The sequence below is a fragment of the Silurus aristotelis genome, assembly GCF_946808225.1.
Source record: "Silurus aristotelis genome assembly, chromosome: 19".
In the NCBI taxonomy this organism is placed as follows: domain Eukaryota; kingdom Metazoa; phylum Chordata; class Actinopteri; order Siluriformes; family Siluridae; genus Silurus; species Silurus aristotelis.
The window spans coordinates 24,026,529-24,044,028 of record NC_139592.1 but is presented as its reverse complement, the minus strand read 5'-3'; the positions used below and the strand labels follow the sequence as shown (position 1 = coordinate 24,044,028).

The 17,500-nt window shown below is 45.2% G+C and overlaps 2 protein-coding genes across 5 annotated transcripts in view; both read right to left on the bottom strand.

Moving 5' to 3' along the window:
* ttc39b (tetratricopeptide repeat domain 39B) overlaps positions 1 to 5,936 on the bottom strand; it is a 10,798-nt gene extending 4,862 nt beyond the window's left edge. The window contains exons 1-4 of the mRNA XM_083521572.1: positions 5,724 to 5,936; positions 1,252 to 1,286; positions 992 to 1,096; positions 223 to 354 (exon numbers count right to left, since the gene is read on the bottom strand). Of these exons, the coding sequence (XP_083377698.1) occupies positions 223 to 354; positions 992 to 1,096; positions 1,252 to 1,286; positions 5,724 to 5,759 (308 nt within the window). The 5' untranslated portion in view covers positions 5,760 to 5,936. The remainder of the gene's footprint in view (positions 1 to 222; positions 355 to 991; positions 1,097 to 1,251; positions 1,287 to 5,723) is intronic.
* Positions 5,937 to 7,913: 1,977 nt separating this feature from the next.
* The window catches only part of psip1b (PC4 and SFRS1 interacting protein 1b), a 10,158-nt gene continuing 571 nt past the window's right edge, over positions 7,914 to 17,500 (bottom strand). The window contains exons 2-14 of one of the 4 annotated variants that reach the window (XM_083521551.1): positions 17,401 to 17,493; positions 17,236 to 17,297; positions 16,044 to 16,182; positions 15,488 to 15,937; positions 13,000 to 15,310; positions 12,032 to 12,738; positions 11,637 to 11,815; positions 11,459 to 11,505; positions 11,272 to 11,357; positions 10,864 to 10,965; positions 10,448 to 10,623; positions 10,113 to 10,167; positions 7,914 to 9,516 (exon numbers count right to left, since the gene is read on the bottom strand). In XM_083521551.1, the coding sequence (XP_083377677.1) occupies positions 9,508 to 9,516; positions 10,113 to 10,167; positions 10,448 to 10,623; positions 10,864 to 10,965; positions 11,272 to 11,357; positions 11,459 to 11,505; positions 11,637 to 11,815; positions 12,032 to 12,738; positions 13,000 to 15,310; positions 15,488 to 15,937; positions 16,044 to 16,182; positions 17,236 to 17,297; positions 17,401 to 17,487 (4,410 nt within the window). In that variant the 5' untranslated portion in view covers positions 17,488 to 17,493 and the 3' untranslated portion in view covers positions 7,914 to 9,507. Of the gene's footprint in view, positions 9,517 to 10,112; positions 10,168 to 10,447; positions 10,624 to 10,863; positions 10,966 to 11,186; positions 11,358 to 11,458; positions 11,506 to 11,636; positions 11,816 to 12,031; positions 12,739 to 12,999; positions 15,311 to 15,487; positions 15,938 to 16,043; positions 16,183 to 17,235; positions 17,298 to 17,400; positions 17,495 to 17,500 lie in introns of those variants that run through there. The other 3 variants (XM_083521550.1, XM_083521549.1, XR_014530270.1) reach the window with 3 other exon arrangements.

Below are 17,500 nucleotides of genomic sequence, written 5' to 3'. Positions count from 1 at the left end.
AGACACGCACGCACGCACACATATACACATGCACAAACACACACATACACACACACACACACACACACACACACACATATTTACCCACATAAAGAGACACACACAGAAACACATACACACAGAAACACACACACACAGAAACACACACACACACACACACAAAGTGAGTTGACCTGCAGGACTCAGTCTGTTATAAATCCTACACTGACATCCTATAATTACTTTTGGCAGGTTTGCAGAGACTCTTTGATGGCTGTCATGGCAACTTGAATGTCTTTGTGTTCAAAGGTCATTCCTGCCTGCATCACCAGAATACTGCTGTAGCCCAGAGCATGATACATACTGTTCTTATACCTGGAACACACACACACACACACACACACACACACACACACACCAATGATAATAATCTAAGCGTACATAAAGTGAAACATAAACAAAGATGTGTTTGGAAAAGAGGTTGTGTGTGGTGTGGTGTGGAGTGGAGTGAAGTGGAGTGGTGTGGAGTTGTGTGGAGTGAAATGTTGTGGTGTGGAGTGAAGTGGAGTGAAGCAGTGTGGTGTGGTGTGGAGTGAAGTGGAGTGAAGCAGTGTGGTGTGGTGTGGAGTGGAGTGGAGTGGAGTGGAGTGAAGCAGTGTGGTGTGGTGTGGTGTGGAGTGGAGTGAAGTGGAGTGAAATGGTGTGGTGTGGTGTGGAGTGGAGTGAAGTGGAGTGAAATGGTGTGGTGTGGTGTGGAGTGAAGCAGTGTGGTGTGGAGTGGAGTGGAGTGAAGCAGTGTGGTGTGGTGTGGAGTGAAGTGGAGTGAAATGGTGTGGTGTGGAGTGAAGCAGTGTGGTGTGGTGTGGAGTAGAGTGGAGTGAAGCAGTGTGGTGTGGTGTGGAGTAGAGTGAAGTGGTGTGAAGCAGTGTGGTGTGGTGTGGTGTGGAGTGAAGTGGAGTGGTGTGGAGTTGTGTGGAGTGAAATGGTGTGGTGTGGTGTGGAGTTTCTGTACCAGGGTCGGAGAACGTCTAGAGCTTCAGCGAACTTGTTATTCATCAGCAGGTTGAGAGCCAGAGTGCACTCCTCTATAGAAGATGGCAGGTCCATCTTAGAGGCACTACACACACCCACACACCCACACACACACCCACACACCCACACACACACACACACACACACACACACACACACACGTGCTCTAATCATTGAATCTATATTTCTGTATATTATTATGTAGAACACAAAAAGGTATATAAAAAAGAGTGTACTTACACTGGGATACGATCAAAGGCATCTTCAAAGCAGTCCTGCACAAAACACACACACACACACACACACACACACACACACACACACACACACACACACACACACACACACACACACACACATTAAACACAACCGCTACATATCATTCAGTTCACTTCGGTTCATTATAAAGTTATTTATACACCACACAGATTTACAAATGTATACATTGTGCCCAAAAGTATTGGGACACCAGCGGTTTCCACTAATTGTAATGTGTTTTTCCCCCAAAACTGTTACACAAAGTTGGAGGTGCACAATAGTGTCAGACGACTTTGAATGCAGGAGTATGACATTTCCCCTTAACTTAAAACCTGTTTCAGCATCACAATGCCTCTGTGCACAAAGCCAGCTCCATGAAGATCTGCTTTTCATGGGTTCATGAACATCCAGATGTTCAGGCGTAGAGGAGCACAGACACACTGAGGGTGTAGATGATGTTCAGTAGGAGCACATTGTGGATGAGAGCTCTGGGATGTGTATCAACAGGGCAGTGTTTATATGAACAGCACATCTGTTCACACACACATTCTCCATTAAAACTCCACAGTGTTGAAGAACCTTGGATTTTAACATCTACAATCACAACGAGAGAACTAATGGAGTCTTTAAATGTCTTGCTTGGAGTTTGGAGCTGCAGCAGATGCCACGATTAGAAATGTGCTGAAATGTAGATTCCTGGTTCTGTCTGGTGATGTTCCTCTGGAAAGTTCCAGGAGCAGTTGAGAACCCCTGTGTAGCTAACGGGAATTCTGTTTCATGTCTTGATTTACTTGATTTATTCCCCCCCGACTAACCACACAGGTTAGACAATGCTCATCACACACACACACACACACACACACACACACACACACACACACACACACATGATTCAAAGGTCTGGACAAGGTCATGTCAAGAAAGCAAATAAGACTGTGTGTTATCCTTGATTAAGCAACAGGCGCACACACACTCATACAACACACATTCGCACAACACACACACACACACACACACACACACACACACAGACACACACAGACACACCAAGCTGGAATAAGATAAGCTGTAGTGTGTAAGCAGATCTGTGTGTGTGTGTGTGTGTGTGTGTGTGTGTGTGTGTGTGTGTGGTTGCCACTGACAGATACACTCAAAATTTACAGCATCCCTTTGTATAGTAAACATTATTCAGACACACCCACACACCCACACCCACACACAAGAATGATGATGATTATGTGTGTGTGTGTGTATGTGATGCCTTTTATTAATAAATTATGAACCTAATGTGGAAACTACGGACACACACGCACGCACGCACGCACACACACACACACACACACACACACACACACACACACATCCATCAGTGTCAGTGATGAGAATCTTTAATCATCTATAATTATTTCTTGGAAATAACAAATTGTAATAAAGGTGATGAATGGGTGTGTTAATAAATCTCAGGTATAGCGATGGAAAAAAGTCATTAACCCTTTTGTCCATACACACACACTACACACACACACACACACACTACACACACACTACACACACACACACACACACACACACACACACACACACACACACACACACACACACACACACTGCACACACTGCACACACACACACACACACTACACACCAATTTTCTTTTGCTATAATTATAAAAAAATCACACAATACACAACAAAATCCACCACACACACACACTACACAACGCAATCCATACACAGTACACAACACAATCCACAACACACACACACTACACAACGCAATCCATACACAATACACAACACAATCCACCACACACAATACACAAAACACAAAACACAATCCACAACACACACACACTACACAATGATATCTATACACAATACATGACACAATCCACCACACACACAATACACAAAACACAATCCACAACACACACACACACACACTACACAACACAAACCATACACAATACACAACACAATCCACAACACACAAAACACAATCCACAACACACACAATACACAAAACACAAAACACAATCCACAACATATGTCCCTTATGAGGGAAATATCAAGGTCCGTGACGTCGGAGTGACGTGGGGCCGCCTTCCCGTGGGCTCACCACCTGCAGGAGGGACCGTAAGGGACGGTGCTGTGAGGATTGGGCAGCAGTCGAAGGCGGGGGTCTGCTTAGACTGCTGCCCCCGCGACCCGAATTACGGATAAGCGGGAGAGAATGAATGAATGAATGAACAATTCACAACACACACACACACACACACACACTATACAACACAAGCCATACATAAAGTTACATTTAACATTCTGAGAAATAAGTTGGTTCCTGTTGTCACACACACACACCCCCACCCACACACACACACACACACACACACACACACACCCACACAACCCCAATTCTGAAACTGTAAATAAAAATGTAATCCAACCTCATGTTTTATTCCAAATCCACTGAACACATCTCAAAATAATTGGCATCAACTGTACTTTCAATAACAATCTGTGTAGATCTGGTAACTGAAGAGACCAGTTGCTGGAGTTTTGGGAGAGGAATGTTCTCCCATTCATTTCACTTTCAGAACTCTAACTGCTGAACATTCTGGGTCTTCTTTGTCATATTTTTCATTTCATCAGTAGCCCAGAGCCTTAACCCCTGAGCTCCCACCCCCTTTTAAACTGCACTACTGTCACACTCAATATAGCAGTGTTCTAAAACGAGTATGTTTAAATTGCAGTAAGGAAATTATCTTAAAACAGGAGAAAAAAGGATATATATATATATATATACCAGTGGTGTGAGGTCAGGGTCAGTAAACACTTATCTGCTGGATTAAACACCATCAGAAGCTCTGACCTACATTAACAACGTAAATTCTAATATTTGTTTCATGAAATTGTATGAATTTCTTCCATCAGTTCTTCTCTTCATCTCGTAGTGTTTCTCTCGGCTGCACTGCTTCAGTACGTGGATGTGGATGTAGATTTTTTCGTCCAATCAGATTTCAGCCTCTATGTGCTGCCATGTGAATCTAATCTGCTCAGAACCTTCAGAATCAGTACTGCTGGACTTTTACCATCGAGAATATTACCAACAGCTCTGTTTCTTTAACCAATCAGATTTCAGATTCTCCTCACAGGGCAGATCACTGGCCATTTCTCCGTCTTCTGATTGGTTGTTCAGAGGGAAACTGTTACAGCCGAGTTCGACTGGTAAAACACGTGTGTAGCTCTGCACACGTTCATACATCTGAGTTAGACTTTTTTGTACCTACTGAAGAAGAGAAATTTATTTGGTCTCAAACACTTTAAAATCCATTATGAAGAAAAGCGAGACATGGTGAGGAGGTCACCAACCCTGAAGCTCGCTAGCGTGTCTCAGCCCGGGAAAGGGTTTTATTCTCCACTTCCAGACCAGTGAATACGAGCAGTACCACTGGATTACAGCCTCTGGGGGGCGCTGCACATTATGAGTCTGTATCTCTGGAGAGTAGGTTGTATTTTATCTACACTTTAAAGTTTTTGTGATGTTATTAGACAAATATTGATTGTGAACTGCTCCAGATGTTGTAGGTGCACAGTTGTGGTTGTAGTGTGGAGGTTTGGAGTGTAACTGGGGTTGTTGGTTTAGTAAAATGGTTTTCACCTCCAGATGTGAAACGTCTCTCTGTAATGCACGTGTTGTTATATTGTGTGTTTGTATTGTATTGATGGTTTTTATAATTGTGATGTGATTGTGGTGTATTAAGAGGTGGATTAAGTCGAGTACGTCCTCACTGCAGGCCCTGGTACCAAATACACAATACATAGATATAGATATAGATATATATATACATGTGTGTGTGTGTGTGTGTGTGTGTGTGTGTGTGTGTGTGTGTGTGTGTGTGTGAATGAATGAATGAATGGATGAAGGCAGTGACGTCATGGTGTCAGGTAGGAGGTCACATCTTATAACGTGAAGGTCGGTGACATGTTGCTTTTATCCGCGTTACAGCTCTCTCTCTTCACCATCAACACACAAAATGAACACCGAGTACGCGTGTGTGTGTGTGTGTGTGTGTGTGTGGTGTCCGAGAGCTGCTTTTCGTGAAGCCGTGTCACTTCCGGTTTGCGGCGTCAAATTACAGAGGAAGAAAAACAACAGAACCAAATGAGGGGAAAAAGCAGTGTGTGTGTGTGTGTGTGTGTGTGTGTGTGTGTGTTGTAGGTATCTGGTAAAACAAACCGCGTCTCAAATAGCGCTGCAATGAGGACAGTGTAAATGAGGTTGCTATGGTAACCGACCCTGCTGTACTATTCTGGGGTGCGTTTACCTTGTTACTGCGGTATTGCGGGGTGTGTGTGTGTGTGTGTGAGAGAGAGAGAGAGAGAGAGAGAGAGAGAGAGAGAGAGAGAGAGAGAGAGAGAGAGAGAGAGACCGATTTGTGCGCGTGCACTCACCTCAGCGTCAGTGTCACTGTTTCCGCGCGCAGCCATGTCGCCGTGTCGCGCGAGCTCACAGGATGACGGGAAGTACACACACACCGACAAACAAATTCAGCATTACCGCTCTCAAAGCGTGTGTGTGTGTGTGTGTGTGTTTCGGTCTGCCGCGTAGCAGTTTTCACCGGGGGACACCGGTGTGACGTCACATATCCCGGCCACGCCCACTGCTAAAATATGTTATTAAACCTAATTAAGCGCGTTTCTGTTCCCTAAAGGAAAATGAACATGATGGAGTGATGAAAGAGAAAAAAACAGTTTGGAAGACAAGCTGTGTGAAAAAGAAACAGAATGACAGGAGAAATAGAAGGTAAGAAAAGCAGAAAGAGGAAGAACTGTTCTTCTTCTGTGCAGTTTTCCTCGGGGTTCTCTGGTTTCCTTCTGCTGAACCAAAACACGACTGCAGAGTCCAAACCACCCGCAGGTGGAGATCAGGAGATCTGGAGTCTACACTGTGATGTATACACTTGTGGTATGTCTCTATTTTTCTATTTCTATTATTTCTTTTCTTTGCTGCTGTAAAAGAGAAATTTCCCCAAGAATGAAGGTAAATCTCATCTCTCTTATCCAGGGGGTTTCTCCTCACCCCAGTGTTCAGGAGGTTTCTCCTCACCCCAGTGTTCAGGGGGTTTCTCCCAACCCCTGTGTTCAGGGGGTTTCTCCCAACCCCTGTGTTCAGGGGGTTTCTCCTCACCCCAGTGTTCAGGGGGTTTCTCCTTACCCCAGTGTTCAGGGGGTTTCTCCCAACCCCTGTGTTCAGGGGGTTTCTCCTCACCCCAGTGTTCAGGGGGTTTCTCCTCACCCCAGTGTTCAGGGGGTTTCTCCCAACCCCTGTGTTCAGGGGGTTTCTCCTCACCCCAGTGTTCAGGGGGTTTCTCCTCACCCCAGTGTTCAGGGGGTTTCTCCTCACCCCAGTGTTCAGGGGGTTTCTCCCAACCCCTGTGTTCAGGGGGTTTCTCCTCACCCCAGTGTTCAGGGGGTTTCTCCCAACCCCTGTGTTCAGGAGGTTTCTCCTCAACCCAGTGTTCAGGGGGTTTCTCCTCACCCCAGTGTTCAGGGGGTTTCTCCCAACCCCTGTGTTCAGGAGGTTTCTCCTCAACCCAGTGTTCAGGGGGTTTCTCCTCACCCCAGTGTTCAGGGGGTTTCTCCCAACCCCTGTGTTCAGGAGGTTTCTCCTCAACCCAGTGTTCAGGGGGTTTCTCCTCAACCCAGTGTTCAGGGGGTTTCTCCTCAACCCAGTGTTCAGGGGGTTTCTCCCAACCCCTGTGTTCAGGGGGTTTCTCCTCACCCCAGTGTTCAGGGGGTTTCTCCTCACCCCAGTGTTCCTGCTGGAGACCCAGACCTGGGTGACCACCGTGACCAGGGTGACCTGCTGAAGATGAATGTGCTGAGGGCAGGAATGAAGGGTGTGTGAAGAGTCTGTGCCAGGATGGTTGTGTAACAGTGTTATTGTTATAAGGTGTGAGATTAGATGTTTAAGTAAAACATCTAATGTCATTATGCAGCTTCACAGCCAGAAACGTATTAGAGATGTGTTCAGACGCATGCTGCCTCGACTTGCCTCAGTCACCAAACACTTCAGCAAGACAAAGTGGATTCTCACACGCACACACACACACACACCAGATTCTGAATTAAGATGTCAGTGTGATTTGGCCTCCAGTCTTGTTCGTGTGTGTGCAGGTCGGTGTGTAGTGATCAATTCCAGGATGGCTCCGCCCCTTTTGCAGGTACACAAGCTCCAGCATTTCAGCTTGATAGTGTGCTGATGGAGGTGGAGAGCACCATCATTGCTCCACCATCAATTCATCACCCCTCTGAAAGAAGATCCTGAAGGAGAACTGCTTCTCCGTTACTGCTCTACACTTCCACAGTCCTGAATCTGCTGTGTGTCTCAGCACTAACACACTCTCACTGTGGATAAATGTGTAAACACAGCGAGAGATGTTCGCTCACAGCGCCCTCTAGTGACGAAAAGAAAAATACCACAGTACTGATAAATTAAATAAATAAAAATAATGCAGAATATTAAAAGTACTTTTGTAAATATAATTAATCATCAAAGTGAAATGACAGTTTAAAAAATACATTATAGAAACTAGTTCAAATTAAATGATCAAATAAAAAAATGACAACTTTTAAACACAGTAAAGAAAACAATTTATTCACAACAAACAATGTAGATTTACAGTGTGAAAAAAAACAGCTATTTACACAATATTCTAAAATCCATTTAAAAACAGATTCATCATTACACTACAAGGCAGTGTGTGTGTGTGTGTGTGTGTGTGTGTGCGAGCAAGTGTTTGTATCAGTTTATAAACTTCAGATTCTGTGTTTTATGTATGAATGATGATCAATTCTTTAAAACTTTCTTACATACAAATAATCTGTAATAAATGTAGACAAACATCAAAGCCACATATTTAACAATTAATCTTAGCTAATGCACTGTTTTACACACCAACTCTCTCTCTCTCTCTCTCTCTCTCTCTCTAAATATAAATACATCACAGGCTGAGGGCGTCTGTTTACTTCGTTACAGAAATCTTGTGGTTACTGAAACACTGCATGTGTATAAATGTGTGTGGTTTAATATCAGTAATGTTTCATTTACACTTTCGAAAACCTGAAACAACCCAAATAATTAGATTACACAATACAAATTAATTTTAATGTACTGCAGGATACTCATGAAGAGTGAGAGGAGGTGTAGAAGAGGAGGAGGTGTAGAAGAGGTGTAGTAGAAGGGGAGGTGTAGAAGAGGTGTAGAAGAAGAGGAGGTGTAGAAGAGGTGTAGTAAGTGTGACAGTGTGTGACCAGAACAGGCCCAGCAGTGTGAGCTGAACTGTACTTTTTCTATGGTAACACTGGTGATTATTAGTGATTAGAAATACTGTAGAGATACTGTAGAGTCTGTAGGACGACCCGTCTGTCTGTCTATTTACAATACATGAGTATCTGTCTGTCGTTCTATTTGTCCGTGTCTCTGTCCTCCTGCCTGACTTCCTCTCAACCTCCTGCCCCTGTTTGTCTAACTTTATTATTTTATCTGTCCATCTCTCTGTCAGACTGAGGATCAGTCTGTCTGTCTTGCTGGACGTCTGCTGCTCCTCTATCCATCTGTCTGTCTCTCTGTCTGAGGTTTGTGTAGATGCAGAGACATGAGAGCAGGAAAAAATCTCCTAACACTGCAATGAAATCTCAGGACATCTAGCCAAGACGAGACCATGTGTGTGTGTGTGTGTGTGTGTGTGTGTTCACCTGACTGATCAGTAATGATTCAGCAGATTTAAGTATAAAGCACGTAAAGGGTGAAACAGGGGACATAATGCTGAAAATGAGACACGGCTGCAGTCCAGCTGCCCTGAACAGGGTTCAGGGCGTGTCCCAGCAGATGTGTGAATATGGGGAGATGACAAGAGACAATAGCGTTGCAGATGATTAGAGTTGAAGAAGAGAATAGTGTAGGCAAGCATGCTGACCACGCTGCCAGTGACCAGAGGCTGAGAACATGTGCATAATGCTAATCATGTCACTGCTCGCGGGTTAGCATTCTGTGTGAACTGTTCTTATAATGCTCTCAAAACAAGTAGACGTGTAAAGTGTGTGTGTGTGTGTGTGTGTGTGTGTGTGTGTGAGTGACAGAGATACTGAGCTTAATGTTCATCATCATGGAGCACCAATTAACATCTGGACATCCATAAGGATCTTCAGACGTGTGTGTGTGTTTCAGCTCATCTCAGAGGACCTACAGAGATGAGATGATGAGATTAGATCATGGTGTCAGTGCCATAAATGAATAGTGTGTAATTATAAAGTATGTCATTATCTATAGGGTGTAAGCTCAAGCTTTATGACTTTTTGTCTCACACACACACACACACACACACACACACACACACACACACACACACACACACACACACACACACACACACACACACACACACCCACCCACCCACCCACCCACCCACCCACCCACCAGAAGCTGTCCCATGAGTGCCTGTTGGTTTTTCTCACAAGGTTCCAGAACACTATAGATCCTACTACTAGAACTATAAATACCAAAGCTAAAGAGTTCTGGTACTCTCAGGTTTCCTTACACAGGTACAGAGTTCCTTATGGGGGTCCTCATGAGGTTTCCTGAAAAAGTTTCTAACAGGGTTCTGGCTCAGGTTTTTCTTTGCTTTAATCAGTTCTGGAACCTTTTCACTGATCACAAATTTTTTAGAAGATTAAAGACATTCTAACCTACTGTGTGTGTGTGTGTGTGTGTGTGTGTGTGTGTGTGTGTGTGTGTGTGTGTGTGTGTGTGTGTGTGTGAATAATAGCCTAAACACTTACACACACTCCTACCTGTGTTGGATGAGATTGCTGGTTTGTGTGTGGTTCTCCTCCACTGTAGGTTCATGTTCTCACACACACACACACACACACACACACACACACACACACACACACACACACACACACACACACACACACACACACACACACACACACACACACAGAGAGAGAGAGAGAACATAACATTGTTATTCACCATCACTAGTTGTTCATTTTAGTTTTACATGAATCATATTCAGCGACTAATATGTGGCGTATGTGTGTGTGTGTGTGTGTGTGTGTGTGTGTGTGTGTGTGTGTGTGTGTGTGTGTGTGTGTGTGATAAAAGGTACCTGCAGCAGTATGAGGTGTGTGTTGCCCCTGTGGTCTCTCTCTCCTCCTGCAGTGAGTGGATGTACTCCGGGCTGAGTGTGTCATCCGGTTCTCCAATCAGATAGATGTTCTTAAAGCGGTAGTACAGCATAGAGGCTTTGAACATGATCGCCTCACTGCCTCGGAACCACCGCATCTACACACACACACACACACACACACACACACACACACACACACACACACACACACCACACACACCACACACACCACACACACCACACACACACACCACACACTTAAATTCATCTTGAGTATTAAATGGTTTTGTCCCTATTAGTATTATCCAAACTATACTATAATAATGCTGTAATAGATGTGTGTGTGCACGTGTGTGTGTGTGTGTGTGTGTGTGTGTGTGTGTGTGTGTGTATACCTTGCGGAGTGTGTCGATAAGCTCGCTGTGGTTCTGGATGTGTCTTGATGAAACAGAAACTGAACTCAACTCATCCAACGCTGACAAACACTTATTTACATCCTACAGAGAACAAACACTTACATCAATATACTGTATAATACACACTAATCTGGGTATAACACACACACACACACACACACACACACACACACACACACACGACTCTGTATGATGTTCACACATGTACACAGGTGTTTCATTCCTCTGACACCACAGCAACACTGTACAGTTTTTATCCATTTAGTGTTGTATGAATCGGGTTGCTGTGCATTGATATAAACCTGCGCTCCAGTCAGAGCTGCTGCTACAGAGAACTAATCAACACCTTCTGACCAATCAGGAAGCTGAGCGGGGAACAGATCTTACAGGCTTTTCAAGGGTCATGGAGATCCTGATATCACCATGGAGTCTGTACAGCAGAGAGTCTGTGACTGACAAAGCAGGAGCAGGAACTGAAACACACACACACACACACACACACACACACAGCACGAGGTCAGAGACACATTTCATCAATGTATAGACAAGAATAATGATGATGTCAGTGTCTCACTTCTTTGTTTGTCCATGCTGTCCTCATCTCCTTTATGTTTACTTGGCCTACACACACACACACACACACACACACACACACACACTTTTAGCTGTGTTCTCTCTCTCTCTCTCTCTCTTAGCCATCATATACTTATTGAATCTATTAGTTATATATAAACACCAGTGTGTTCACTCACTCCTCTGTCTGCTCTGTCCCTACTCTCTGCTCTCTCTTCATCACTTCTTTTCCATCTCTTTTGTCATCCCTCTCTTCTTGGTTTATATCCTTCCTCTGTGTTCTGTTTCTGGTGGATGTAACCAACCCCTGGAGAGACTTCAACACACTCATCCTCCTCTCTGCCAATACTCTACTCCTCTAACAGGGAGAGAGAGAGAGAGAGAGAGAGAGAGAGAGAGAGAGGGGTAGAGAAAGAGAGAGAAAAGTAGAGAGAGAGAGGTAGAGAGAGAGAGAGGTAGAGTGAGAGAGAGAGAGAGAGAGAGAGAGAGAGAAGGGTAGGTAGAGGGGGTTTAATATACATGTAATTAATCTGATGTTTGCAAAAAAAAGGGGGTGTGGCTTGTTCTTTCTTACTTGTTTCCTCTTTTCATCTGCCAAGTCTCTCACTTTTGCAGACTCTTCCCCCTCTCCTTTCTTCTCCTCGTCTTTCTTCTTATCCTCTGTCTCCTCCTCCCTCTTATTTGTCTGCTCCTCTCCTGCATCTTCATTCCTCTGCTCATCATCCAGCTGCTTTGTCTCCATCAGCACCACCTCACCCTTCTCCTCCATATCAACCTCTCCCTTCTTCTTCTTCATCTCCACTTCTCCTTTTTTCTCCTTCCCTGTATTTTTATCTCTTTTCTTCTCCCTGGTCTGCTCCTCCCTCTTCTTCTGCTCCACTATATCAAGAACTTTCTTCTCAGTCTCATTCTCTCTCTTCTTCTCAGTACCATTCTCAACATCATCATCTTTCCTCTGCTTTTTCCTCTTCTCCCTCACTACATCCTCTCTCTTTTTATTCACTGTTTGCTCCTCGCTCTTCTTTTCCTGCTGCTTCTCCAGCATCACCTCCTTTCTCTTCCTCTTATCTTCCTTATATTCCTTTTCTCCCACATTCTGTTCATCCTTCCGCTCAACCTCCAATGGCTTCTGAATCATTTCTTCCACTGCATCCCTATTTCCCTTCAGCTCCTCTGTTCTCCGTCTCAGCACTCTTTGTCCTCCTTCGTCCGTCTGTCCCCTTTTCCTCTTTCCTGGCTCCGAGTTGTGGAGTTCCTCTTCCTGTTGCTTTCTTCTCCAGGCTGAAGATACACAAACACTCACACTTTATACACATTAGTATTAACACAGTGTCCCAGTAACCAATCAGACTGCAGTTCCTGCCCCCAGTAACCAATCAGACTACAGTTCCTGCCCCCAGTAACCAATCAGACTGCAGTTCCTACCCCCAGTAACCAATCAGACTGCAGTTCCTACCCCCAGTGACCAATCAGACTGCAGTTCCTGCCCTAAAGCCCCAGTATCATAGTAAATTAGTAATTAGTGAACCTGAGCATGTTTACCTGCAGCGCTGGAGACAGTATTAGTGACAGCTGAAATAATATTTTTCTTCCTTGGCCCATCTCCATCCTTCCCTTCTTCCACTGGCTCCTTCTTCTCAATCTCTTTTTTCTGCCTCTTCTCCCCTCTGTCCATCTGCTCTTCTGTCCTCCGTCTCAGAACCCTTCGTTCTGTCTTTTCTTCTTCTTCGTCTATCCTTTTCTCTGTTGGTACATCAATCAGAATAACACTTTCTGGTTCAACCAGAGAAGCAGATTGGAGGTCAGCAGGAACAGGTTCTGAAAAAGCAGTGCTTTGGGGTTCATCCAGAGCACCTGCAATAGGCTCTTCATACTCAACTGGAGAGGTGACCTGGGGTTCCACTAAGGTTGCATCCTGGGGTTCAGCGACTGCATTTTGAGATTCATTAGTAGCATTTTGTGTTTCAGAAGCTGAAGTTTTGTTAATTAAAGCTGCAACATTGATGTTTTGAAGCCGAATCTCAGGGGTGCGGAAGAATGTGTCTGTGCTCTGGAGCAGAGTCTCAGGGCTCTGGAGGCGTGGCACTGTGACCCTTAGCCAAGTCTTAGGGTTCAGGATCTGAGATTCAGTGTTCTGGAGCTGTTGTTCTGGAGTTTTCACCTGTTTATCTGTGATCCTCAGATGAACATCTGGGGTTTTTATTTTGGTCTCTGGGGTTTGAAGACAGTCCTCTCGAATCTGTTTTCCTGGCTGTGTGACCTTCGAACAAATTTTAGGTTGAGTCTCTGAGGTTTGGAGACAAATCTGTGGTGTTATGAGCTGAACCTCAGGTTCTTGGAGATGAGGCTCTGTGGTCTGAAGACAAGTCTCAGAAGTCTGAAGCAAAGTATCGGTTGTTTGGAGATGAATATCAGTGGTCTGTAGCTGTGGCTCTTTGACCTGAACCCACACCTTGCAGGGACGAGACTCGGTGCTCTTTACCTGTGAACCTGTGACCTGCATACCTTTGGTGCCCCGGGTCCGGGTCTCTGGGGTTCTAGACCGAGTTTCAAGGTTGGGTAACGGTGGATCGGAAACTTTCATCCATCCCTTGGTGATTCTGGGGCGAATCTCCAGAGTTTTCGTCCGAGTGTCTGGGGTACGGGCGCCCTGGGTTTTCGTCCGAGGGTCCAGGGTACGGGAGTCCTGGGTTTTCGTCCGAGTGTCCGGGGCATCCTGGGTTTTCGCCCGAGTGTCCTGGGTACGGGCGTCCTGGGTTTTCGCCCGAGTGTCCGGGGTACGGGCGTCCTGGGTTTTCGTCCGAGTGTTCGGGGTACGGGCGTCCTGGGTTTTCGTCCGAGTGTCCGGGGCATCCTGGGTTTTCGCCCGAGTGTCCGGGGCATCCTGGGTTTTCGCCCGAGTGTCCGGGGCATCCTGGGTTTTCGCCCGAGTGTCCGGGGCACGGGCGTCAGGGGTTTTCGTCCGAGTGTCCGGGGCACGGGCGTCAGGGGTTTTCGTCCGAGTGTCCGGGGCATGGGCGTCAGGGGTTTTCGTCCGAGTGTCCGGGGCACGGGCGTCAGGGGTTTTCGTCCGAGTGTCCGGGGCACGGGCGTCAGGGGTTTTCGTCCGAGTGTCCGGGGCACGGGCGTCAGGGGTTTTCGTCCGAGTGTCCGGGGCACGGGCGTCAGGGGTTTTCGTCCGAGTGTCCGGGGCACGGGCGTCAGGGGTTTTCGCCCGAGTGTCCGGGGTACGGGCGTCCTGGGTTTTCGCCCGAGTAGCCGGGGCGTCCTGGGTTTTCGTCCGAGTGACCGGGGCGTCCTGGGTTTTCGCCCGAGTGGCTGGGGCGTCATGGGTTTTCGCCCGAGTGGCCGGGGTACAGGCGTCAGAGGTTTTCGTCCGAGTGTCCGGTGTACGGGCGTCAGAGGTTTTCTTCCGAGTGTCGGGGGTACGGGCGTCAGAGGTTTTCGTCCGAGTGTCCGGGGTACGGCCGTCAGGGGTTTTCGTCCGAGTGTCCGGGGTACGGGCGTCAGGGGTTTTCGTCCGAGTGTCCGGGGTACGGGCGTCAGGGGTATTTGTCTGAGTGTCCGGGGTACGGGTGTCAGGGGTATTTGTCTGAGTGTCCGAAGCCTTTGGTCGAGTGTCGGGAGTACTAGTGTCTGAGGTTTTTATCCGAGTGTCAGGGTTTTGTATCTGTGGATCAGGAACCTTCACCCAACCCTTGATCATCCGGGGCCGAATCGCTGGGGTATCCGAGTTCTGTAACTGTTGATCTGCTACTTTCACCAAATCCTTGGAAAAGTGAGACTTTTTGGCTTGCTTTTCTGGGGTGTGGAGTCGCTGCTGGGGGGTGCGGAGCCGCCTCTTCAGGACGGGCTGCAGTATAATATATGGAGATGTACATGTAAATGGTTATTAAATACATTACAATATAAATGATCAATAAAACCAGTAAATATTAGAAATTAAAATTAGCAAATGTAATCAACTATCTTCATTTCATTACTCAACAGAATAACACTAACTAAAAAGGTCCAGACTCAGAGAACATACCTTGTTCTTTTCCACTTGATCAGGCAGCTTCATCCTCAGCTGTATCCTTGCCGTCGTTTTGGCTCTGACCATCTTCACTTTGTTAAGGATCTTCTTCCTGGCCGTGTCCCTCTTCCTTGCTGCACTTGTTGTCTTAGTAACAATGGCTTTTTTGGCCAGGACGACCTTTCTGTGCAGGGCTATTCGAGTCCTGTTAGCAGCAGAAGTGGTTCTCTTAGTGGCAGACGTCACTTTTGGTGGTGATCCAGTCTTTTTTTGGCCCTTTTTAGCTCGGCTCTGCATCTCGCTCCCCGCCTCTGAGGTTCCCGATGGTTTATTCGGCGCTGTGTTGGATTTCGCAGGAGTTTTATCGCTCGGTGCAGAATTAGATGGTACGTTAGGCTCATTTTTCTTTTCCATACACCTCACCTTCCTCCTCATCTTCTGGACCTTCTGCACGATATCGGCTTTCTATCGGAGACATGACAACCAAATGTAGTGAATGAGCAGGAAACATACAGTGAAATCATATTCACGAGGAACATACACATATTATCCAGATATACAGAACTCTGACCTTTTGACCTCTGAGGCCGACACCTGGGTCATTTTCGATCTCCCACATGGCCTTTTCAAATCCTCCTCGTTTGATGGGTTTCCCATATTTCTCTTTGTTGGAAAAGTAATGTACAATGTCCTTAGGAACAAGAAACGTCCTGCAACAATAATAACAAATCTATAAGAACATCAGTGATCATCACAACAGAACAAGCTACAGTTACTTTACATTTAGAAATGTAGAATAACATCTGGAATCTAAACCATGAAAACACTTAGAACCTGGACTTCTCTCTCTGTCTGTCGTGTCTAATTTCAACAAGAACGAACTCAAAACGAATTCAATAACAAAGTAAAAACTCCAAACAATTTAATAGATTAAGTGTAGAATCCAGGGTTGTGATGTCACAGAATCAGCGTTTATTCCCACAGAAACACAGTCAGACACAAAGTCACAGCAAATACACAACTTTTTTATACTCTTCCTTGCAGCCTAAATAACAACCGTTTCCTCATCTGCCAATATTATCTTCAGAATGTTTTGCGACTTTTTATTTTAATAACATAATCAGTGTCAAGTCTCATCCATCTGTATGTGTAAAAAATTATCAAGTCACAAGATTCAGCATGGTCCAGTCCGACCTGTCTATGACCTTCAAACATCAGGTCATTGCATCTGCACTATTAAACACACGAATGCTTTAAAAAAAATTTTTTTTTAAAGTTTTCACACATTTGCACACAATCACTTACTGATTATAATTAATTCCTTTTATTGGTTATATTTATTAATAGAAATTAAATTAACTTTAACAAGACTTCAAATCGGTACTCTCAATATCTCCCTTTCTGTCTTTGTTTAATACTATTTCATTGAGATTTTTTTAATAATTTTACTTTATATTCTTTTTTTTTTTGGCTTTTTAGATTATATTTCTTTTTACATTCTTCAGTATTGGACAGTCGTAAAAAACATTTCCCTACATGTTGCACTGTGTATGTATGTGTATGTGACAAAATTTGATTTGAATAGGAATCTAACAGGGTAAACACACACACACACACACACACACACACACACACACACACACACACCATTCTACTGTATATTATTACAGAGTTTCACATTTCCACTTCTATTAAGACACAATGCAGTGGTGTATAATCATTTATTTTTAGACACGTGTGTGTGTGTGTGTGTGTACACTCACGTCTGATGTGTTCCATAAAAGAAGATTGGAATCTTATTCCTCGGAGCTTTCCCAACACCAATCTGTCCGTGAAAAATATAAACAATCATGTCCGTCTCTCTTTTACTGTCCTGTCAGAGTGTGTGTGTGTGTGTGTGTGTGTGTGTGTGTGTGTGTATTACTCACCCGGGCAGGCCAGAAAGGATACCCCTTCATTTTGGCAAACACGACGTCACCAGGACTAAAGCCATGTTGCAGGGACACACACTTCATCTCACACTGCAAC